Source organism: Maniola hyperantus, chromosome 12, assembly GCF_902806685.2.
Source record: "Maniola hyperantus chromosome 12, iAphHyp1.2, whole genome shotgun sequence".
Taxonomy (NCBI): domain Eukaryota; kingdom Metazoa; phylum Arthropoda; class Insecta; order Lepidoptera; family Nymphalidae; genus Maniola; species Maniola hyperantus.
The window spans coordinates 2,119,217-2,143,092 of NC_048547.1; the positions used below are offsets into that span (position 1 = coordinate 2,119,217).

The following is a 23,876-nucleotide window of genomic DNA, read 5'->3' on the forward strand; positions in this document are numbered from 1 at the left end:
AACATCAGGTGACCCGCCTGCTCGTTTCCTCGCCATTTTTATTTAAAAAGAAACACTTGCTTTAACGGTGAAGGAAAACATCGTGAGGATAACTGCTTGGTCAACGTGGTGGACTATGGCCTAAAACCTTTTCATTCCGAGGAAACCCGGAGATCGGCCGGAAATCTCAAACTGTCGCCAGTTTACTACTTAGGACAGGTCTCCTGAATTTCAGCCATAGTCTACCACGTTGGCCAAGTGCGGATTGGGAGATTTCTTCTTATTAAATCAATAAAAGTAAACAATCATTCTACTTTTTATTAACTTTATTACAAAATATTTTATACTAGCTGATGCCCGCGACTTCGCGTGCATCAGGGTATGTCAAATCGTAAAATAATGATACCATATTTAAGATGCTAGTGATGTATGTGGTTCAGTTGGTTCATGTGAATGAGTCCATGAACCAGTTCCTGCTTCTCTATTTTAGATTGAACTTTCACAAGAAGAGTAAAGAAGAAGCATTATAAAACTAGTAAATAATTACTAAAATAAAATAAGTAGGTACCTAGAGATGGTATAATAGTGCTTTAAAAATGGATTTTAGAATGATGTTTAGTGCAACCGCACTCAACCAGCCGGCGCGGCGGCGGGAGGCGCGGGGTGCCCGCGCGACATCTGCCTTCGACGGAAGAAGATTGCATTCGCGGTGCAACGGGCGAACACGCCACATACAGCTTATAAAGTTAATTAATGATCACAAATATACCAGTGCCTCGATTACAGTCGTTTTCATAAACACACCACCATTTTTGGTCCTTCACCTGCGAGAAAAAACATTTTTCGTCCGTTAAACCAAGAAGAAAGGACATTTTTTTTGGTTTTGGAAGAAAGAAGCCCACACCGTGAATCAAACAAAATTCAATATACCAGTGAAGACTTCGCGAGAAGAAGTGCATCGCGGAAACCAGAGGACAGGGACATGACATTGAGTGAGTTTGTTCCAAAATATCCTTCTTAGTCCTTCTTAATTTCCGTCTTCTAGCATTCTTTTTGGATCGGACATTGTGATCTCTTCGCACTTCATTGTTAATCACAAATCATATAATCATTAAATCATTATTTCATAATCTAATAGTTACAATTAACTGTTAGATTATGATTATAAGCAGTTAAGCATTAAAATATCATAAATTTAATGCACAAAGCTTTGTTTTTACCAACTATAATACAAATCAATAATTAAACATATACAATACTTAAATAATTAGCTAAAATATTGCTAATTCATTAATAATTCATACACGTAATTGATAGGTAATAGGTACTTATTACGCATTTCGTAGCGAGCGAGCCACCGGCCACGGCCCGTGTCTATTGTAGGCATATCTAAACCGGTTCCTTATCGCGCATCGTCAGTGCAGTTTCGTGCCTACTGGATTGCATTTAAAACTTTAGGCATTTATTTCGCGAGTAATAACTTTATTACGCGCGGACTTTTTTACATTTTTCTTTCACATTACTTTTTCACATTACTTATTATTTTAACTTCAACTTTTCAAATTACAACCTTTGCTTCATTTGGCACGACATTATTCGTTAAAAAATGAGTGAAGCACGTAGTAAAGAATTGATTAAACTTCGTGGTAGCATTAAGGGGAAACTAACTTTATTTCAAAATTATATGACTACCATAAATAAATGCGACCAAATTAATGAAACTCCATATAACGAACTGGAATGTCGGCTGAGTAAAATCGATAGTTTACAGAGTGATTTTGATAAATTTCAGACGGAGCTCGAGATATTGACGGACGATACCAGTCAACTGCTTATTGAGCGTGAGGAATTCGACACGAAATATTTTTCATTGGTGGCCGAAGCACGCACAATCATGAACAAAAGCAAGCATCACCTCCAGCGGCGGTTGTCAATGTCCGAGACGAGTGAAGGAAGCGAAAGCAGAGACGGTGGCTTTCACGACTTTGTTCGTCTTCCAAAAATTTCGCTTCCCTCCTTTAACGGGGAAAATATGGATCAATGGCTTGAGTTCAGAGACACATATCTTTCATTAATTCATTCCAATAACAAGTTAGGAAATATCAATAAATTTCATTATTTGAGAGCTGCTCTTAAAGGCAGTGCCTTAATTGTAATAAAAAATCTGGAATTCACTTCCAAAAATTATGACGTAGCATGGCAATTGCTTTCATCTAGATATGACAATGAACGTCTTCTGGTGAACATTCATGTAAATGCTTTATTAAATTTCACAACAATAACAAAAGAGTCTGGCAAAGCTTTAAGAAATTTAGTCGATACAATTAATCGTAATTTATGTGCATTAAATACCCTAGGTCAAGCAACTGATCACTGGGACACTTTGGTGGTTCATGTGATGAGTCGCAAGTTAGACAGTGTTACCTTTCGTGAGTGGGAGGAACATCGCAACACAATAACAACGTCTCCTACATTACAACAATTTATAGATTTTCTAATTGGCAGAGCTGATTTACTAGATACCATACAACTTGACGAAACACAAAGACAATCAACATCACAAACTCAACAAAATACACAATTCACACAGAATAAACAGAACACACAATCAAAAAAACACAAATTTAAATAAAGGGAAAATTACAATTAAAAACATTACTTGCCCTTTATGCACACAAAATCACTTTTTATTCAGTTGCTCTGAATTTAGAAAATTAAATGTTGATGAACGATTAGAAAAAATTAAGAATTACAGTGTGTGTAAAAATTGCCTAAGACCGGGACACCGGGAGAGGGAGTGTCATTTGACACACTGTAAGTACTGTACTTTAAAGCACAGCACACTTTTACACAAGGATACTGAACAGCACACCACAGTTGCTTTATCTTCCACTATTCAGACGAGTAACAAACCTCTTACATTGCTTTCCACAGCATTGGTGAACGTGGTCGGCGCAGACGGGAAACTACATCCTGCTCGCGCTCTTCTAGACAATGCCTCCACCGGGCATTACGTCACGCGGCACCTGTGTGAGAAGCTGGGTTTGGTGCGTCGAAACGTAAGCTCCTCTGTGACAGGTATTAACAATCAGTTATCATACATAGCAGAGTCTTGCACCTTACCTCTCGAGTCATACTCAGGGGATTTCAAGGTTAATCTTGAGTGTCACGTATTACCTCAGATTACCAACACATTACCATCATGCAACATCGATATCAGGTCTTTAAAGTTACCGCCTCATATTCGATTAGCTGATCCATCTTTCCACATTTCTTCACCTATCGACATCTTGGTAGGAGCAGATGTCTTCTGGGACATCATATGTTCAGATTTCATCGATCTCGGTAAGCAATGTCCAAAATTGCAAAAAACAAAGCTCGGTTGGCTAGTTTCTGGCACAATCGAGGCGCATATAGAGCCACACAAAAATCAAGCACATCAATCGTCTTGCTTTTTCACTCAGCGCGATGATGCCTTGCTAACACGATTTTGGGAATTAGAGTCAGTTTCTTCTAAATATAACTTAACGCTAGAAGAGCAAGCCTGCGAGAAAAGTTTTGCAGAGAACACTCGACGTGACTCTGATGGTCGATTTATTGTTACTATACCCTTAAAAGAGTCACCCGATGTTCTCGGCGATAATTATCACTCAGCCAAAAATCGCTTACTAGCACTAGAGCGTAGATTTCAACGCGATTCAGTCTTAAAAAAGAGATACTACGATTTTATGACTGAATATAGAGACTTAGGTCACATGAGTGACACTGACGTTTCAAAACCTACTGAACCTGTTTCTCAAAACCGGTATTATTTGCCCCATTTTCCGATTATTCGGAAAAATTCTACCACGACAAAATGTCGTGTCGTTTTCAATGCCTCTACGTTAAATAAGGGCAAAACATTCAATAGCATTCAAATGGTCGGTCCTGTCGTCCAAGACGACTTACTTTCTATTTTACTGCGCTTCCGTCAGCATAAATATGTAGTTTCGGGAGACATTGAGAAAATGTATCGAGCCATTTTAGTCGAACCCACACAACGTTCACTTCAACAAATTTTGTTTAGATTTGATCCGAGTGAACACATAAGACCGTTTACGCTGAACACAGTTACTTACGGTACAGCATCTGCACCGTACCTAGCTACTAAATGCTTAGTTTCGTTGGCAGAACAATGTTCAGATCCTAAAGTAAGAACCGCCATATCTAGGGACTTTTATGTTGACGATTTTATTAGCGGAGGTGATTCTATAGAATCTGTCATTGATCTGTGCAAAAACGTTAATAAGACCTTACTGTCGGCGCAATTTAAGCTGCGTAAATGGCAATCAAATAACTCCGAAGTCTTAAAATCATTAACTAATGATAATGCATTTGAACAAATTAACACTAATAAAACCTTAAATCTAGATGACACATTACCTTGCAAAACTCTTGGTCTTCAATGGAATTATAGTTTAGATAATTTACTATTTACAATTAACCTAGACCCAAAAGCAAAGAAAATTACTAAACGTAAAATTCTATCACTTATAAGTCAGATCTTTGATCCTCTTGGTCTTTTAGGACCTTGCACTGTTCAAGCAAAAATTCTCATGCAAAAACTTTGGATTAATAAATGCGGTTGGGATGATGAAGTGACAAAAGATACCCAAAACACCTTTTTGAATTTCGTATCTTCTCTTATTTCTCTTAAATCACTTCGCATTCCTCGTTGGGTTAGTACTGATAACGTTACTCGGTTGGAACTCCATACGTTTTCAGATTCGTCGGAACGCGCTTACGGTGCATGTATCTTCGTGAGAGCGGTCGACGCAAATGGCACGGTACAAGTTCGTCTTCTAGCATCTAGAAACAAAGTGGCGCCTTTGAAGCCTACCACAATCCCCAGATTGGAGCTTTGTGGTGCGCTCCTCGCTACCAGACTTCACGCCAAAGTGATGTCATCATTAACCCTTAAGGTACACGATTCCTATTTTTGGACTGATTCCACAATCGTGTTAGCATGGCTAAAAACGCAGTCTAATCAATTAAAAACATTTGTGCGGACTCGAGTAGGTGACATTCAAGACAGTACAGCCAGTCACAGATGGAGCTACGTTCCATCAAAGGAAAATCCTGCCGATTTAGTCTCACGCGGAGTTGCAACAAATAGCATTAGCTCATGCGCACTGTGGTGGTCTGGTCCAGATTTTCTTAAGGCAACCAACATACAATTTCCGATCATACCAAACACACAATCAGATTTAACAAGCACACACACACAGGCAACATCAGAAATAGTTTTACACACGACAACGACACAAACTACAGACACAGACATGATACACGAATTCATCCATAAAACATCAAGTTACACGCATTTAATTAGATCATTTGCTTACATACAAAGATTCATACACAATTGCAAACATCCTAAAAATAAATTAACGCAAACATTATCTACCACAGAATTAAAAACTTCAGAAAATTTTATAATAAAATGCGTGCAACTTCAAATATTCAAAGAGGAATACATTTTACTAAAGTCCTTAAAGCCTCTCCCAAACAAAAATAGATTGAGCGCTTTAGCACCTTTCATTCATTCAGATGAACTCATAAGAGTGGGAGGTCGGCTTAAAAACTCACATTATTCTTTCGACATCAAACACCCAATACTCTTATGTGGCAAACATCATCTCACACAAATCCTTTTTCAAAAAGAACACATATCATTAATGCATGCAGGACCTCAACTCCTTTTGTCTTTCATAAGACAAAAATATTGGCCACTGGGGGGGAGGAACCTCGCTAGACGCGTCGTGCATAGTTGTATTCGTTGCTGCAGGTTCAAACCGAAGCAAATTCAACCTATGATGAGTGACTTACCCGCGGATAGAACACGCTTAGAATTCCCGTTTTTGCACACTGGAATTGACTACGCTGGTCCAATAATGATAGCAACCCGTAAGGGCAGGGGTGCCAAACTGGAAAAGTCTTACATTTGCATATTTGTCTGCTTTGCAGTTAAAGCTTTGCACCTGGAACTCGTCACGGACTTGACAAAGGAGGCCTTCATATCAGCGTTTTTAAAATTTATCTCACGTCACGGTAAGCCAGTATCGGTAACGTCCGACAACTCTACGACCTTTATAGGAGCCAGTAACGAAATCGCATCTTTTTTCTCAAAATACTCAGACGACATCAAGTCAGATCTTAGTAATAGGGGTGTTGAATTCCGTAAAATCCCCCCCTATACCCCGCACTTCGGGGGATTATGGGAATCTGCTGTAAAATCGGTAAAATTCCACTTAAAACGCATCTTAAATCTAACACATTTAACTTACGAAGAGATGACAACCTGTCTGATTCAGATTGAAGCCATCCTGAATTCCAGACCACTCACACCTCTCTCTTCCGATCCTTCCGACCTTACTTGCCTAACCCCCGCTCATTTCCTCATAGGACGCTCACTCTTGTCGGTTCCTAGCCCAATGGTCAGCGATGCAAACATCGCCACCATGGAGCGCTACCAACGCATCGAGGCGCTCAAACAGCACTTCTGGAGGAGATTTTCTGACGAGTACATTTCTCTGCTCCAACAGCGCACCAAATGGAAAAGGGGCTCATCCACAAGTCTGCAGCTGGGGAGCTTGGTGCTCGTCAGAGATAAACAGCAGCCACCACTCCTATGGCAGCTGGGAAGAGTAGAGAGGGTGCATCTTGGCAAGGACGGCGTGGCTCGAGTGGCTGACATCAAAACTAAGAAGGGAGTCGTCACTCGGGCCTTCAACAATATTTGCCCCCTGCCAATCGTCAACTCGTGCGGGCAGGATGTTTAGTGCAACCGCACTCAACCAGCCGGCGCGGCGGCGGGAGGCGCGGGGTGCCCGCGCGACATCTGCCTTCGACGGAAGAAGATTGCATTCGCGGTGCAACGGGCGAACACGCCACATACAGCTTATAAAGTTAATTAATGATCACAAATATACCAGTGCCTCGATTACAGTCGTTTTCATAAACACACCACCAAATATGATTTACGTAAATATGTTTTTATTGAACAATAAGGTGTTCTTAGATGTTACTAAATAATTTACAGCAGGATAAACCATTAATTCCATTGAACTATCGACTCACAATGTTTGACACGTTTCTAAAGTTACCCGTAGCTACTGTACCAACTGGATTAGTGGTGCATAGCAATAATATATTGTTGCCACCAGCACTATTTATTTTTAATAAAAATCTGGTAGCACTGGAAACATCAAAAAATAATGGTACTGATTCTGAGCACAACGAACACAGCCACGAGCCTACCGTTTTGTAGCGTGCACTAAAATTTGGAGTCTTTAAATGTAAAGTTCATGTTCTGTCCCTTTTTAGCATTGTTAAAAAGAAAAGGATGCAGATACTCTAAATTTCGTTTAGAGAAAGGCAACGGAATCAGTGTGGCTAATTCCATTGTACACAATCTCTAAACTAAACTAAAATGGCACGTCTAAATCTATTGCTATCCCTTTCATAATGTTGCTTGCGGAAAAGGATGGCACTAAATTTAGACCTGTTAATTTAGTTTAGTTTAGAGATTGTGTACAAGAGAATCGGCCCCAATGTTTGATTAAAAATTCGAGTATACGTTTCGCGGATTTTTAGGGTTCCGTACCTCAAAAGGAAAAACGGAACCCTTATAGAATCACTTTGTTGTCTGTCTGTCTGTCCGTCTGTCTGTCAAGAAACCTACAGGGTACTTCCCGTTGACCTAGAATCATGAAATTTGGCAGGTAGGTAGATCTTATAGCTGACATTTGGGGAAAAATCTGAAAACCGTGAATTTAGGGTTAGATCACACAAAAAAAATTAAATTGTGGTCATGAACTAATAATTAGTATTTTGAACTTTCGAAGTGAGTGACTATATCAAGTGGGGTATCATATGAAAGGTCTTCACCTGTACATTCTAAAACAGATTTTTATTTATTTTTATGCATCATAGTTTTTGAATTATCGTGCAAAATGTCGAAAAAATACGACTGTAGTACGGAACCCTCATTGTGCGAGCCTGACTCGCACTTGGCCGGTTTTTTTTGTCCTCCAAAAGTCCCTCGTCTGCGCATGCCCTAAACATGACGATGGTCCCGTCGTGACCACGGTCCATGGTTACATGAATCAAATACATTTTAACAATAATTGTCGTATCTATCGTGGTAGGTACCTACGCTATGACTAACTATTACTACCTATACTTAACAATATGTTATAATAATGCATAAATTTTAAATTCTCACGCGCCATTTTAACTTTTTGTGTCAACTATCATGTCAAAACGTAGATAGAATAATAGGTAGATTTAAGTACTGTGTAACCGCGTATGAGATAGCGATAGCACGACGTAACGATGAATAACACGACAATAATTACCATTGTTTAGTAGTCAATATTTGTATTAAACGTTTTTTATGTGAAAACAAGTAAATAACTCATGAGAAATACAATTACGCCACGAATTCTCAAAGTTTGTTTTGCAACTTCTTGTATGTATTCTTGAAAAAAAAACCAGTTACACGATAAGGGACAAAAAAAAAGGTTAGCTGTGTCTCTGTTTATCACATTAGTAACTTTATCTGTGCTCTCTTTTTAGTGCGAATGAGAAAGCAAACGTTCCTGCATCTACCTTTATTACTCTATCTACGTGTCAAAAGAACAATTTTAGACCTTATTTTAAAATGGCGCGTGAGTTCTCATTTTGTACAGACTATATACTACATTTAAATTTTTTTAAATTATTAACTTTTACATTACAAGTGAAAGCTCCTGCCCTCCTGGTCATTAAGAACGATAGAATAATGGAAAAAATAAGTAGAAAATATAAAAATCTAATGTCTAGTATTTATTAAATCTAGAATTTAGGTATGTTGGCTATGCAGTAATTGGTGCATAATAATTTGAAGGGTAGGTACAGCAGACCTGCTAGGTGATTCGCTAACTTAGTGTCTAACACAGAATGATAGCCACCGAGGTTGGTTGGTTCTACATTGCTGCTTCACTGGGTGGTAGTAAAAATTTTTTTGTAGATCTTCAACAGATTAAAAAATGAGCTCTGTGGCTTTCGTTCAGTGTTAGACACTAAGTTAGAGAATCACCCCACTGGTGCAGGGACAAAACAAGGAATGTCACAAAAAATTCGGTCGTCGGGGAACGGCCCGAACGGGATAAGGACAGAGATAATAATTACTATCTCTGTCCTTATCTCTCATATACAATAATGTTGGCATCAGTTTAAAAAGTCTCATCATCAAGATCACCCTGGTTCTGTAATTGTTTTGCTATCAGTTTTTTAAGTTTTTCTGGCATAGGGACCCCTGAGTGGGCAGGCTTTGGTCTATACTTTCTAGTTTTCCTTATGCTGGCCGGGGTGGCAGCTGTTTTGGCAGGATTAGGGGCAACTTTTGCCTTACTTGGTGTCGCTGGAGTGATTTCTGCAACTGAGAACACATACTTATACTTACTATTAATACTATTAATGTATCTTTTTATGGTGTAAATAAAGAACTATAAAGTGGTACACAGATGGGCTGTGAAAGGCTAAGACAGATAGACAGACACACTTTCGCATTTATAATATTAAAATAAAATAAAAAAATATGCTTTACTGAAGAATCATGAAACAAAAATATTCATAGTAAATTACTTCTTCTTGGTGTTTGGCGGCTGTGCAGGGCTATTCAGACCCTGTATCACGTTTACCGTTGCCGATCTATTGTGATCGCCCCCATTTAATAAATTCCTTAGTTTGACCACAATCAGGGTCATAGCATGAAGATGGAAGTTAGAATTATGAGCCGTAGAAAAAGCTATTAGCTAGAAAAAAACGCCACATGTAACTTCATTTTGAGCTGAAGTTTTTTACCTTTAATCGCTTCGGGTTTTGCGCGAGGTTTCCGTGCCATTTTCTCTTTAACCACTGTGCTTGCTAGTGGTGCCATTATATTAATATTTCGACTTGACTTTTAGAAACCCCTGAAAGAGAAAACAATTTTAGAGGAGTAATTTAATTTAGGTACCTTTAGTTTATTCTTAAGAATGGAAACTATTAACGAAACTTACCAATGTGATGTATTGGATTCTGCTGATTTCGTTATGTGCAGTGTGCAATGTGTACTAGAACTAGTTAAGTAGGTATTAGAATATAAAAATCACAAATCAAAGTTCATAAAACAGAAACAAAAACATTAAAATCCAATTTCAAAGTGATTCAAATTCATAAACAAAATGTTTTTTTTAACCGTTCACCACTATCAATCACAGACCAATAACATATATGAAACCACTATATTCAATGTAGGTAGGTACTCTGTGCCGTTCGCCCAACGCGACGCTACCACGCTACCATAGACCTGAGAGACCACAGATCACTATATACTAGAGGAGAGACGCTACGCCTCTCAGCTAGAGCGATCCAATGGATCCAATCTCTATGCCCAATGCTGTATATCACTGTAGGTCTGTAGGTATGTAGGTATATTATAATACTCTTTGGCCCAATGCGCCCAAACAAGTCTTTACTTTATGCTCACTACCGTTTTTGTAATGGCAGCGCCACATGCTTGCTACAAACAACATAGAGCAAGCATCAGTAACACCTCAAGCCAGCTCCGGACAGTCGGCCAACACTCGAACCTCCAAAGAGTCATCAAGCAGGTACCGATACAGGTAGACCCAGGTCAAAGGAGTTGGCCCACTTACACGAACAGACAGATATATCATTGCGGTCGCTTCACTCAGACTCACAATATTTGACACGTTTCTAAAGTTACCCATAGCTACTGTACCAACTGGATTGGTGGTTCATACCAATAACTAGGTTGTTGCCCCCAGCACTATTTATTTTTCACGTAGATAGAATAATAGGTAGATGTAAGTACTGTGCAACCGCGTATGAGATAGCGATAGTACGACGTAACGATGAATAACACGACAATTATTACCATTGTTTAGTAGTCAATATTTGTATTAACCGATCAACAATATTTGTATTCAACGTTTTTTATGTGAAAACAAGTAAATAACTCATGAGAAATACAATTACGCCACGAATTCCCAAAGTTTGTTTTGCAACTTCTTGTATGTATTCTTGAAAAAAACCAGTGGCCCTACCGCGGTTGTTTGACAGCTACAATGTCACGATCGCAATCATCTCAGTGGCCCTACCGCGGTTGTTTGACAGCTACAATGTCACGATCGCAATCATCTCTGATTTGTTAATGCTCGCTCACTATTGGCCACAATGCATTGTTGCAACAAGAATCGCACAAATTCAGCCAATCAGAACAATTGAGATTGTAATAATGATTGATGCAGGTTTTAGACAATCGCCCTACAGTTACAAGATAAGGGACAAAAAATAGGTTAGCTGCGTCTTTGTTTATCACATTAGTAACTTTATCTGTGCTCTCTTTTTAGTGCGAATGAGAGAAGGAAACGTTCCTGGATCTACCTTTATTACTTATCTACGATTTTTCAGGGTACCTATTATATATATTAGAATTCGAAGAAACGTCAAAAAATGTTGTTTAATTAAAAATTCGAGTACAGACAGCATATTATCATTCACTGGCATGTGTATCACGGTTTAAAAGCAGCTAATATGGGAAAAAGGAGTACCGTTTATTGCAACATCGTTATCTATTTTTCGCGACGTCCATCTTTGATATTTGATGTGTTGTTTTGTTAGAGAAAATTATCGCAAAAATAATATTCAAACACTAAAGAGCACAGGTTATTGACATCGTTCCGTTGATTACGTATGCCGCAAATTATTTTAACTACCTGCGCATACTAAAGCTGAGGGATTGATATTTTAATAAGTGTCACAATTTCGTTATCGTTTGTTCCAGTAAAAAAGTTTCACTCGTAAATCGCTGCTATTGACCTAAGTGCTAATTGGCCAACCTTCAAATGTTTTCTTTAGCTTTCGTCTAAACACCAAAATTAACATAAACAGTGTGATTAACTGTGTGCGTGTAATTCGCTCGACCGTTTATATTATTGTCAAAACAGATGAATTGTGAAAATGGATAGACTAAATCAGTTACGCGGGGAAGCCGGGGACTCGACGCTGGACACGTCGTCCCCGCCGAGCGAGGCGTTCATGTCCGCCAACGAGAGCTCGTCCAAGTACTTCTCGCTCTCCGACGTCGACTCGACGTTCAGCGTGTCCCCCTCGAAGGAAGCGCCGGCGGGCCCCGCCGACGCCGAGCGAACTTTAACTGAGGAAACTGGTATCGTTCCTCGTAACTTGTCACCTATTCCTAAGACGGACAATGATACCTTTAAAATTGGTAAACACATCGAAGCTGCTAACATTCTCTCCGGCGGTGTCAACATTTTCGATGACAATGAAAACTCTTACGATGGCGATGAACTCGTCATTGACGACAATGTGGTTTTGGAGGATGAGAAGGTCGAGTTGAAATTGAGCGAGGGTGCTGCAGTCCCATCGGAAAAGGACGTCACAGAGGATACGTTGACGGAGGGTTCGGACGAGGTCGAGCCCATTCCGAGCAAGGACACGGAGGTGGTGCTTCAGATTGACGGCAAGAACGTGGATGCAATAGATATTGGTAACGGCTTGTATTTGTACAGAAAATCGGGTGAGAAGGAACTCTCTGCTGTTCAGATCATTGATGATGACCAGCAGCAGCCGAGCTTCAAGTTTCTGAAAGTGAGGTAAGTTTACATGAAAAGTACCAGACTATTCCTCTTTTAACTCTAAACGCATTTTAACCGTAGTAGACATGTTGTGCCCACCCCACGTAGTGTGGTATAAGGTACGGAAGAAGAAGACATTTCAACCGTAGTATTATCCAGTTAAATATGTGTTATTTTAGTGTAAATATTGATGTATAAAGACTGGCTGACACTTTTTTTTCTCAGTACACCTAACTAGTTTTTCTTCTGTCTGTCTATGTGACGCGGCAATCAGCAGACTCCTCACTGCGAGCTGTGCACGTTGTGTGCAAAGTGCATTGTAAGAGAGGGGGGTGTCTTTATACATATAAAAGCTGCCCAACCTAGCCTAATACAAGCATTACTTTAGTTAATTAATAGTATTTAGCTAAAAAACAACATCTCACTGGAAAAACAACAAAAATCAACAGCGATAATAAAACAATTCAGAATGCGACTGTACAATGGAAGTGCGCGGGGCATCCCAGCTATCCCCACCAGGTTTCGTTCAGCGCTAGACTTATGTGCCGCGACTTATACAGAATGGATCGAGCTGAAATTTGCCATGCAGATAGCTATTATGACTAAAGGATATTTGTGTAGTACACCCGGTGTAGCGGACGAAGTCACGGGCATAAGCTAGTTTTTTTAAAAAGTTGTAATTTATCACTCTCTATTTATTTTTCATTGTCTATTTTGCTTTCTTTGTATGAAATTTGTAGAACAAAATATATTTGTATTCAAATGTAATTTTACAGAGAGAATATAGAGGGAAATTTAGAGGTGTATGAGGAAATACAAATCGAAATCCCGAAAGAAGTGGTAAGTAGTCTTATACATTTATTTAAATGCTAAACTATTGTTCTTATTACTAGTTAATAATTATAATTAACTATTGTTATATTTCATTTCAGTCTCCTAAAGACGGTGATGGATCAAGCGAGAAAATAACTAATGTGCCACTCAAGGACTTAAACAAAATAATAAATGAACCTTGCGATAAAATTATTGACAAAATAAACAAGACACCACCAATGACATATCATTCAACTCCAAATAAAGAGGGCATTCCTCTTACGAAGACTATGGTTGATCAACATTTGCATCCCAACAGACATTCAGATTATATAAAGAAAACTATCGAAGTACATACAGCTAAAACTAAAGAATTCAACGAAAATGCTAAGACACAAGAACTTGAGTCATTTGTTGAAACAGAAGATAGTCAAATAACTATGGTAGAACAAACAGTGAATGAAGATGTAAAAGGAAATGACAAAACTGGAACCAAGCCCACAGAAAATCTATCAGTAACCTTAAGTAATGAAACGGTAAGTGATGGCAAACTTGATGAAGGTCAGTCGCAGTCAAATAAAAAAGATGATGGGACACTATTAACTGACCCTATTATTGACCAAGCATCCACTGAAAAATCAAAGTTATCTTCTACATCCATAGAAAAAGCAAATACTGAGATTGCGATAGAAAATAAAAGTTTACAGGAAATTAAAAAAGATGATGTGGTAGAAAGTAGTGACTTACAAAGCAAGTCAATCATGGACCCAAATACAAACACCATTGCTGATGAAGGGATTAAGAGCGATAAGATTAGTGAAAGTGGTAAAGATAACATAGATAATAATATTAGCTTAATAAAGAGAAATAATGATACAAAGAATGAATCTGATAACATAGAAAAAGCATTAGATAAAAATGAAAAAGGTGATGATAAAGTTCATGATCTTGTTTCAACACATGCTAGTAAGAATAGTATAGAGTCTCAAATTGAAAATGTTATTTGTAATAAAGATATGAAAGGGAAACTCCAACACAATTCCGTTAAGAGTGAAGCAAAGCAGGGTCCATTAAGTTTAACTCTTACAAAAAAAGATACTGTTGAATCCCAGAAAGTATCTAAAGATGTTGTCGAATCTTCCAAAGTACCAAGTAAAGACACAAATATAAAAACAATATTGCCTAAACAGGTTGATGCAAAAAAAGAAATCCCAAAACCAAAAGTCATAGCAAACCCAAATACTTGTAATAGTGCAGTTCCTTTTGGTAAATGGACCGAAGCTAATAGACAAGAATTTTTAAATAAAATAAAAGAAACTAAGATACCTTCAACCAACTCCAACACAAACCAAATTAAGCAGACCAATGATTTAAATAGACGAGACGTGCTAAAGAAATTTGATAGTCAAAGACAATCCACTGCGTCTCTGCCTACAAAAAATCCTGATTTTGGCTCTGTGCCTAAGTTTAGTAGTAAAATGGAAACCGCTGCATTTGTTAATAAATCTGCTGCCATTCAGCAACCAAATACTGCTAAACCCGTGATTGCTCCTTTGAAAACACAAGCTGCACCTGCAAATATTAAAATAGATATTAAAAAAGCTACTAAAGAGGAACCATTAAATTCGGAAGAACAAATAATAAATAGTCAAGAGTTAATCGACAAAACTGTTGAAGGTATTATTACCAGAGCATTAAAGATGAAAACTACCACACCGATTCACATGAAACAACAAATGACAATTCATACAGTTGAAAATCCAAAAAATGCAATGCCATTGCCTGGTTCTCTAGACTATATTGAGATGAAAATGAACGAGTTACACGGATTTTCGTTTACGGAAAAACCAGCTCAAGAGCTTTCTGAAATTGCTAACCATAAGACCAAACAATTGAATAAGTTTGAAGACAATATTAATAACACTAGCAAACTACCTAACCTAGTTCCGTTCAAAGCCACAGAGCAACAAACGATTGTGAAAGAACCCGTGCGGGATGATACTTCGGATGAGGAAATAATAGAACATGAACCTATTACAGGCGACGTTGACGTCAGTAAACAGAATTTAATTTCTTTATTATCTTGCAAAGAAAAATTTACGGAACCTAAAAAGGACGTAATAATCACAGAATCAGATTTCGATAAATTTGCCGGAAGTAAATCAATAACTTACGAAAACTGTTTAACTGTTAATTTTGATGGTAAAGAGAAACATAACGTTGTACAAACGGTCGTTGAAAAAGATACTGTTAAGAAGTTATCTCGAAATGAATTATTGCTTGCTGAATCGAAGGCGAAATCTTCCAATAAGCAAAACGTTGCGGCTCGGCACAATAATCAAGCAAGCAAAATACCTACACTAAAATCAATGCGCGAGGATGACGCGTATAATAAAAATTATCAGTCTAAAGTGCAAATAGCATATCAATCTGCGCTGACAGCCAAACGCAACTTGGAATGTCCCATTTCGATGATCGAAGACAAGCCTGTGAAAGTCGTATTTATGGACACGGAGTATACTCCAACACCGCTCAATGTGCAAGGCCAAGAGTTATCGCCATGTAAGGATCATAAAGCTGATACTGAAGTACATAGTGCTTCAGAGTCATTGGATTCAGAAATTCTAGCATCTACCCAAGATCCTAAACCTACGGATGAAAAGTCTAAGACCAAACATCAAAGAAAACAGGTTCTTACACCAGTCGAACAAGAACCTGAAATCCAGTTGATTGAACCATCTGATCTTGGAATAAAAGTTTCACCCACAAAAAAACGTAAAATAGAGGAAAAATCTGCTAAATACACAAAAAATCTTGTGCCAAAGAAATCGTACTTACTGAATCGAATTGACGAACATAAGTCAAAATCAGATCAGCCCAAAACTGAAGCTTTTACAGGACATAATATGAGCACAGCGTTAGACAGTTTAGTTAAAGCTGCGGAATTGATTGAAAATCAATCTGAGAGTAATGATACAAGTGTAGTAAGTCAGACTACCGAAACTCCTCAGAACACCCCTGTGAAAAGAGGTCGAGGTCGGCCAAGGAAATATCCTTTACCTGAACCGGGATCTGACACCAGTAAAACTCCTAGCCCGCAAAAGAAACCACGGTTAATCGATGCAAAACCCGCGAAAACATACACCGATTCAGATGAAAGCAGTGACGGAGAAATCGTTAAAGAAAATTGGACAATGGGCAAAATTAATGAAAACATTGTATGCCCCATTTGCAGTAAACTGTTTAGATCGGAAGATGTTCTATTTAAACACGTGAAACATTGTACTGGCCCTTCACCGAACCGATCTGATTCAGATAAAAGAAGTCCAAGAAGACTGAGAAACTCTCAGGAGTTGGAAAGAAAACTACGTGACAGCAGCAAATCTGATATAGAAGATAATGATACAGAGGGGGAAAACGATAACGAGGATGAAAACATAGAAAATCATGATAAAGCATCAAAACCTAGTAGCGATATTGAAGATGTCGTCGTCATTGAAGACACGCCGGTTAAACCAAAACCTTCTGATGAAAAAACAAATCACCCAGAAACAAAAAAACTTGTGCGCAATCCTAAACATCTACCCAATACGAATCTTGTTTGTGAATTATGTGGGAAAACCTTTAGGCAATTGTCGTATTTGGTTAACCACAAACTGCAACACAAAAACGAAGATATGAAAAAGACCAAAAAGCTTGCAAGTAACACTACAAATAAGTCAGTTTTCAGCTGTGAAGTTTGTAGAAAAGAATTTAGAAAGTTGCACCATTTAGTGCAACATCGAATTATTCATAATCCAAGCTCCATGGCTTCCAGGTCGCTCAGGAAGACTTCGTCTGAAGTACACGAGAGCAAACATTCAAAAACGCAAAGTGATGACGCTAGTGCTGGCTTTCGATGCGAACCGTGTGACAAATCATTCCGAAAACTACATCATCTCGTTGAACACAGAGAAACTCACGACGGTATCAATAAAAAAGGTAATACGAGCACTTCGCAAGCCACGACCGAAACTTCCAAGTCAGTTCTGGCGCATCATTGCGACATATGCAAAAAGGTCTTTAAAAAGTTACAAGATCTATTGGAACATAAAGAACAACATTACGAGACTAGTTCTGAAAAGTCGGACGATAAAAGTGTGAAAAGTTCGTTGTCAACGAAGGACATAATACATGAATGTTCCCTGTGTTACATGGTCTTTCCCAATGAGCATTCCTTGACTAAGCATACAGTGATTTGTTTAAGAAAGAAAAAGCAATCTGCGGCAAAACAGGCCGCCAAGCAAGCCAAAATCGATGCAGGCGAGGAAACACCTGATGCGGAAAACGATAAATCTGAAGAAGACGTGTCACAAGATATTCAACCTACGGAAGATATCCATGCAACTGATGACTCTGAAGCACCTAACGAAACAACAGCACCTGACGTGGTCAAGGAGATGGAGGATCAAGGAGAACAACAACTTAAAGATATAGCTGATAAAGATATGAAAGAACAAATAGAAGATACAAAACAAAACTTAGATGTAAAACCAAGCAATGATGTTATGCCCAAAAAGAGACACAGCAATGCAACAAATGAGCAAACAAAGATCGATGACGATGAGATATTAACTAAAATTAAAAAAGTAGAAGTCAAAGAACGGGTAAAAATCGTAGAAACACCAACGCCGAAAAAGAAGGCAAACAAGGACAAAGTAACCCCAACACAGACAAAAAAGCACAAATCAGACAATACTTCTTTACCCATCATTGACAATGTTAAAGTAATTAAGCCTATGGAATCGAGCGATGAGGATGAGATAAGATACATGCTGAATCCAAACTTTATGGAAGAAGAAAATATTGAAAGCAAAATGTTCATGAAAATTAGGGCCTTAAAACGCAGTTCATTGCAAATTGAACGACCTAACTCCAAAGATTTGGTGAATAGGAGGATTTCGCTTCAACATCCGCCAAAAATGCCACGTTTGAAGGCTAAACCTGTAGAGAGCAAACCAAGACCAGATCGGTCGATCGAAGGGCGATCCAAAGTTTTGGCTGACAAGAAGTTAACCCCCATAACAGAACTGGCCACAGACTCGGATGATAGTGATGTGAAATATTCTTTCCCAGAACAAGAAACTACAACTGTAGAGAGGAAAGTTAAAAGGCAGTCACCAGCCGCGAAACGAAAATCACTCGTCGGCTTAGCGAAGAGGAAATCTCTCGGGAAAATGGTCACGCCTAAAGTAAAACCAAAAAAACGTAAGTAACTCAATCATGTACAGTTCGAGAGAGGTTGAGATGACAATCGAGGTATGAGGCATGTCACCCGCGTTCGCTCACACCGGGTTAGGGCGGGGGCTGTCGGGGCGTTCCCTCCCCTATTACCATCTCGACCTGTCGCGTACTATAACTATCTATAGGTGTATCGCTTGACTGCGATGGCTCGTGGGCTAGCGGGAGGGTGGCAGTGACGTTGACTATTACGTAACTAACGCTAACTTGTAATGGAATAAAATAACTGTCACCCGCAAGTAGCGGTTGCGGGACTCATGAGTCATCACAGTGAAATGGTATAACTGTTAGAGTGGTTACGCACTTTATACGTTCCGAAGTAGTCATATAAGTATTACGCCAAAACCGAAACACGTCTCGAATATTTTTACATACAAAACTTCAAAAATATTTAATGAAAAATTACGAAGTTATAAGCTTGTTGTGTTGAGTCATTGGACAATGACCCCAAGCAAGCGGCTGTGAGCGAACGAGACGGCTTGTGTCGATCGTGCGCGCTCCCGCTTGCGCGGCACGAATCAGCTGGTGCATGCGGTCATTCAACTAGGTGTTTAGGATTTTAAAGTATTTTTTAGCTCGAACTTCATCTCTCGCAGCACCGCAGTCCCCTCGTAACCACGACCCGTGCAATTGGTTTGAAATATCGACAAATAAAAACATTAATAGTGGTATGTTCCCGTTATCTACATTAAAATATGTCGTTAAACCACGAAATAAGCATAAATAATTTGTGATGGTATTTTCAAGAGCTTAGTTTCTGAACATCTTGTCACTGTTGGGCAGGCACATCAGAAGTGGAGCATAGATGCGACTGTGGGAAGCTGTTCAGCAGCGCGGCGCTGCTGTCCCGGCACACCACGCTGGACCACACGCCGCCCAGGATACGGCGACGCCGCTCTCCCCCGCCCGACGCCCGCGCCAAACACGTCAGCACCAAACCCACTAGCACCAAACCCACTAACACCAAACCTAACACTAAACCCTCTTACACTAAACCAATAAACAAGAAACCCAAACCAGATGTTACCAACTCGAATAAAACCTACGGCGTAGCGACCAGAAAATCTAGTGTAAGCAATGAAACGAAACAATCTGATACCGGTAAGTCAGTTAAGAGTGATAGTCTTAAGTCGTTGAGAAGTGCTAAATCTGTGCCCGTGACGAAAAAACTTGAAAAGAAAAAGTAATTATATTATTATAATATTGGTTTAAATGAAGAACTGAGTATGCCTCGTAATACAGTTTAAACTGTTTACAGTGAAAATGTCTCCAGAGTCTGTGTAAAATATTTTCAAAAAATTCATTGACTAAAGAAAAGAGTAGACTAAGCGATTGTGAACAAACATCGTTGTGTGCGGTATTACACACACAGTGTTGCATTGTGCAAACATTTAAATGGAAAACTGGCTAATGCAGCTTCTCTAGAACAACACTCAACTTGTGTCTATTTATATTGATTTTGATCATTTTAAAATGGTATTGGTTAAAATTGAATTATTAAATCGAGTCAGAAGATTGCAATTATAGTATTGATTGTATCTAGGTATGGTGCTAGGAGTGATGCGTGGAGAACAACAATGATTTGTTATTCAATTATTTAACACAGACGCTGGTTGGTTCATAAAACTCATAGTATCTGAAAATGCTAAAGCTAGGCTATAGGGGACGCTAGTATGTAGATAAAATCACGCATCACGAAGCGCTCACAAAATGTAACAGACGGACCACTGTTCATAGATAATATATTTTTCCTATTTCGGCGTGTTAAGAGTCAAATATGTCACATCAAAATGACAAAATATTTTTATCGCGGTTTCGGGCGTTGGTCTTGTCTTTATTAATACAAATAAATAACGATATGTAAATTAATTTTATGTAATGAACTTAAAAAACTATATTATAATATGGTGACAGTCTGGTTATACACTAATCTGACAGAACTTCTAAATCAAGCTGTTCTTTTTTCATGCCTATGATGGCGTTATTTCTGTCCTTTTAATATTATTTTGAGCTTTGTGTATAACCGGATTAACACCAATATAGGTTTATATTTTGTCAATTTGTTCTAGATATTAGATATTATAAATGTAAGAGAGTAATTATTTATATATTTTTATTAATTTTAAGGATTCAATTTCATTTTTACGTTAGGTATATATAATCATCGACGCAGCATGGTGCAATTTCAGTAAAACTGTCTCTATCATTCACTGCTTCAAATTTTATATATGTAAAATTAATGTGATGCACGAGCTATTAATATTTTTTTATTAATAAAATTACAATTTATAATTTCAAATATTTTTATATCGCACATCCTTAAAAAACTGTTATATCTCAATGAAAACAGGTTTTGAGAGAAAGGTGCTTTTTTTGTCACTGTTACCCCCTAGGTTATTGATTTTTAGCTTTTATCATTTTAGTTGACATAAAATTAATCAAGCTTTTGCAGAATGTAAATTGAATTTATTGATTGGTAAAAAAATCTATATTTGTAGAGAAACGGAAAAAAGTTTTCAGTTTCTCTACATTTTTTTACACTTTTTTACATTAAGTGAGTAATAAAATCTTGGACGAATGTTTATTATATCTCTATGAATAAAATACAAGTAACTGACACTTGTGACATATTTTTTTCACACTACAGTTATGGCGGTCTTATTGATCGAAAGAAAATTTGACTGTGTTTTTAATCTTATCTCAATAGCATCCTTTTTTGTGTTCGGCCTGGTTACGGCTGTTTTTTTGGGGATGTACGATATTTTGTGTTTTTCAATGACCGAAAAAGTCCTTTCCAACAAACGTGCTTATAAAATTGGAGCAGGTTTGTAATATGGCATAGTGGCACCTTTCAAGCTATTAGATTTGATGGCAATTGACTTGTCTGAATGTGGTTACAATTTCTTTTACTATAAGACAGTGTTATAAGTTATGAAATATATGACAATTTAACGTGTGTGTATGACATTGATAACTTTTATGTTCCACAATTTTTATTTACAAGGCTGACCACAGTAATGTGAAAAATGTCGAGCACAATTTTGCATTACTTAATTGTTATGAATATAATAATATTGCAAATGTTAAATGGACGAAATTATTCACGTTTTATTTTGTTGTCTCTTTTGAATGTATTAATGGGTGGACTTGTCTGCTTTTGTCGTTTAATTCGCTTGCTGATTAATTAGTTAATTGTAATAATGGTGTATTTAATGATCCTGGAAGATTAATTGTAAAACTTTCGTTTTGTCTTGTCTTATTTAAATTATAAATATTTTATTACTTATATTTATTTGTGTTCGTACATTCAACATAGCTACTTGCGTCTTTTAATTTTTAACAACAGTTTACTGTAGAACCTTCTCATTCTGACATCTTTATATTTTTACAAATTCAACAATTATTGACAGTCAAAAAGTGTACAATGGTACCTACAAACTTTGAATAAACGATTTGATCTTGACTTTTAAGTAATTTAGTCTATTATATTCCTTAGGTCTGTGATTACATAAAATTTTCTTCTGATCTTTGGGATCGTATTTCTCATTGTATTAAAAATCTGTTATTGATGTTATATCTATGTACCTATTTAACAAATACTTAGTTCTCAAAAATAAACGAATAAAACAAAGTAGGTATAGTCCGTACAAAATGACTTCTCTCGCGACATTTTAACTCTATGGGTAAACTGTCATGTCAAAAGTACAGCGCACCTTTAGAATGAGGAAATTCTAGGTCCATGAATGAGGACTAAGCAAAGAATTTCTAAGTACTACTTTATGTCGATGGGACTAAGATTGTACTTTTGACATGAAATTTGACACAAAGATAAAATTGGCGCCTGAGAAGTTATTTTTTACGCATTATACACAATTTCAATAAAATTGATATCTTCGTTATATAAGTGGTCAGGGTAAAAATATTGCACATTAAAAATAATATTGACATATCGAATCTTTTTATTTTTATTTTGAAGGTACCTACTTAGAATGTAGTTATGCATCTCAGAACCACTTCTTACTTGCTATAACTCTATCCACGTAGAGAGAAGTTAATATCGAGCCTCAATAGCTCGACGGGTAAAGGAGTGGACTGAAAATGTTTACTTGTTGTTGATTTGAGGATAAGGGTCTATTCAGACGGACCACACCACAGCGGCAAAGATGTCACCAGGGTAGTCGTACGTGTGTATGGTCTTATTGCCGCTGTCCGAAGATTCATTGCCGCAGCCACACTGCATTCAAATTACTAATGCTACGAGTAAGTGTACACTAACAACAAAACTTGAAGTAAGCTGTTATTGTCATGATAGTGTTTATTGTATTTTAGGATACAAAACTTGCAGAGTTTGACTTGCTGCGTGTTATACAGTGCAAATGACTTGCTAGAGCTAACTTCTCCAAGTTTTATGGCTAGGAGATTTTTAAAGAATGGTACCTATGTGATATTGACCGCGCGTTCGCGACATCCGTTGGGCAACTTTCTACCTAACCATACCTGCCTACATTTTTTGTTACTGAGGTGTGGTTGTGTTTGTGGCACGTCTTAAAGGACCCTAAACCACTAAACCATGAGCTTAAAAGAACATGTATTAATTATTCATTGAGAGTTTTAAAGCTAAGCAATTAGCAATACATTAACTACGTGTAATTAAAACACTAGCAAAAACTTAGCGCTAATATTATATTACCTAAACACGATCACCAATTACCATTTGCCTTAGGTATATTTGTAGTTTTAGTGATTAAGTATTTTTCAAACCCGCAATGTAGGTATAGCGTGCAAAACTCAGGGTCAATACCCCGTCTACAACGCAACATTGATCCCGCGGCGCCTACCTACGCAACGTTCATTGACCTCTAGCGTCAGTCAGTAGTATCACATGTCTTCGTTTTTGCTAGCGTACTAATTACACCCTGTATGAAACTACCCCACAGTCGTGAGTCGGATCGTTCCAACACTTTGTATAAGGAATTTTTTTAAATGTAATGTTAGTATATTACTCCCTACAAACTAAAATCAGAATTATTGTTCTGATGTCGTAGATTCGGTTGTAAATAGACTAAACCAAATTTAAGTTTAATGTTTCTGCCTCTTACTAGTTCTGTTAGATTA

At 37.8% G+C, this 23,876-nt stretch overlaps 3 protein-coding genes and 1 long non-coding RNA gene across 6 annotated transcripts; 3 read left to right on the forward strand and 1 right to left on the reverse strand.

Annotated features, from left to right (window-relative positions):
• Positions 1–577: 577 nt before the first annotated feature.
• Positions 578–6,962, forward strand: LOC117987164 (uncharacterized). Of its 3 annotated transcripts, XM_069502148.1 has the most exons (3): positions 578–971; positions 2,914–3,057; positions 5,986–6,962. In XM_069502148.1, the coding sequence occupies exons 1-3, from the start codon at positions 962–964 to the stop codon at positions 6,798–6,800; spliced, it is 969 nt and encodes a 322-aa protein (XP_069358249.1). In that variant the 5' UTR covers positions 578–961; the 3' UTR covers positions 6,801–6,962. The 3 variants fall into 3 exon arrangements, with proteins under 3 accessions (XP_069358249.1, XP_069358248.1, XP_034830014.2); XM_069502147.1 differs by lacking the exon at positions 578–971 and having other exon boundaries at positions 2,906–3,038; positions 4,744–6,962; XM_034974123.2 differs by lacking the exon at positions 578–971 and having other exon boundaries at positions 4,744–6,962.
• Positions 979–2,759, forward strand: LOC138403096 (uncharacterized). Its single transcript, XM_069502242.1, has one exon. It carries the CDS (start codon positions 1,586–1,588, stop codon positions 2,609–2,611), a length of 1,026 nt encoding a protein of 341 aa, XP_069358343.1. The 5' UTR covers positions 979–1,585; the 3' UTR covers positions 2,612–2,759.
• Positions 6,963–9,303: 2,341 nt separating the features above from the next.
• On the reverse strand, positions 9,304–10,233 carry LOC138403102 (uncharacterized). Its single transcript, XR_011237391.1, has 3 exons — positions 10,065–10,233; positions 9,868–9,977; positions 9,304–9,442 (listed from the first exon to the last, which is right to left on the reverse strand). It is a non-coding gene; the product is annotated as an uncharacterized lncRNA (long non-coding RNA).
• Positions 10,234–11,636: 1,403 nt separating this feature from the next.
• On the forward strand, positions 11,637–22,711 carry LOC117987165 (titin-like). Its single transcript, XM_034974124.2, has 4 exons — positions 11,637–12,686; positions 13,445–13,508; positions 13,601–18,728; positions 19,545–22,711. The coding sequence occupies exons 1-4, from the start codon at positions 12,031–12,033 to the stop codon at positions 19,946–19,948; spliced, it is 6,252 nt and encodes a 2,083-aa protein (XP_034830015.1). The 5' UTR covers positions 11,637–12,030; the 3' UTR covers positions 19,949–22,711.
• The last annotated feature ends 1,165 nt before the right edge of the window (positions 22,712–23,876 follow it).

Excerpts from the sequence above, each read along its gene's own strand:
- LOC138403096 (XM_069502242.1), top strand. The coding sequence starts at position 1,586 with ATGAGTGAAGCACGTAGTAAAGAATTGATTAAACTTCGTGGTAGCATT.
- LOC117987164 (XM_069502147.1), top strand. The coding sequence starts at position 4,920 with ATGTCATCATTAACCCTTAAGGTACACGATTCCTATTTTTGGACTGAT.
- LOC117987165 (XM_034974124.2), top strand. The coding sequence starts at position 12,031 with ATGGATAGACTAAATCAGTTACGCGGGGAAGCCGGGGACTCGACGCTG. Across the intron at positions 12,687-13,444 it reads TTCAAGTTTCTGAAAGTGAG|AGAGAATATAGAGGGAAATT; the intron begins GTAAGTTTACAT and ends GTAATTTTACAG. Across the intron at positions 18,729-19,544 it reads TAAAGTAAAACCAAAAAAAC|GCACATCAGAAGTGGAGCAT; the intron begins GTAAGTAACTCA and ends ACTGTTGGGCAG.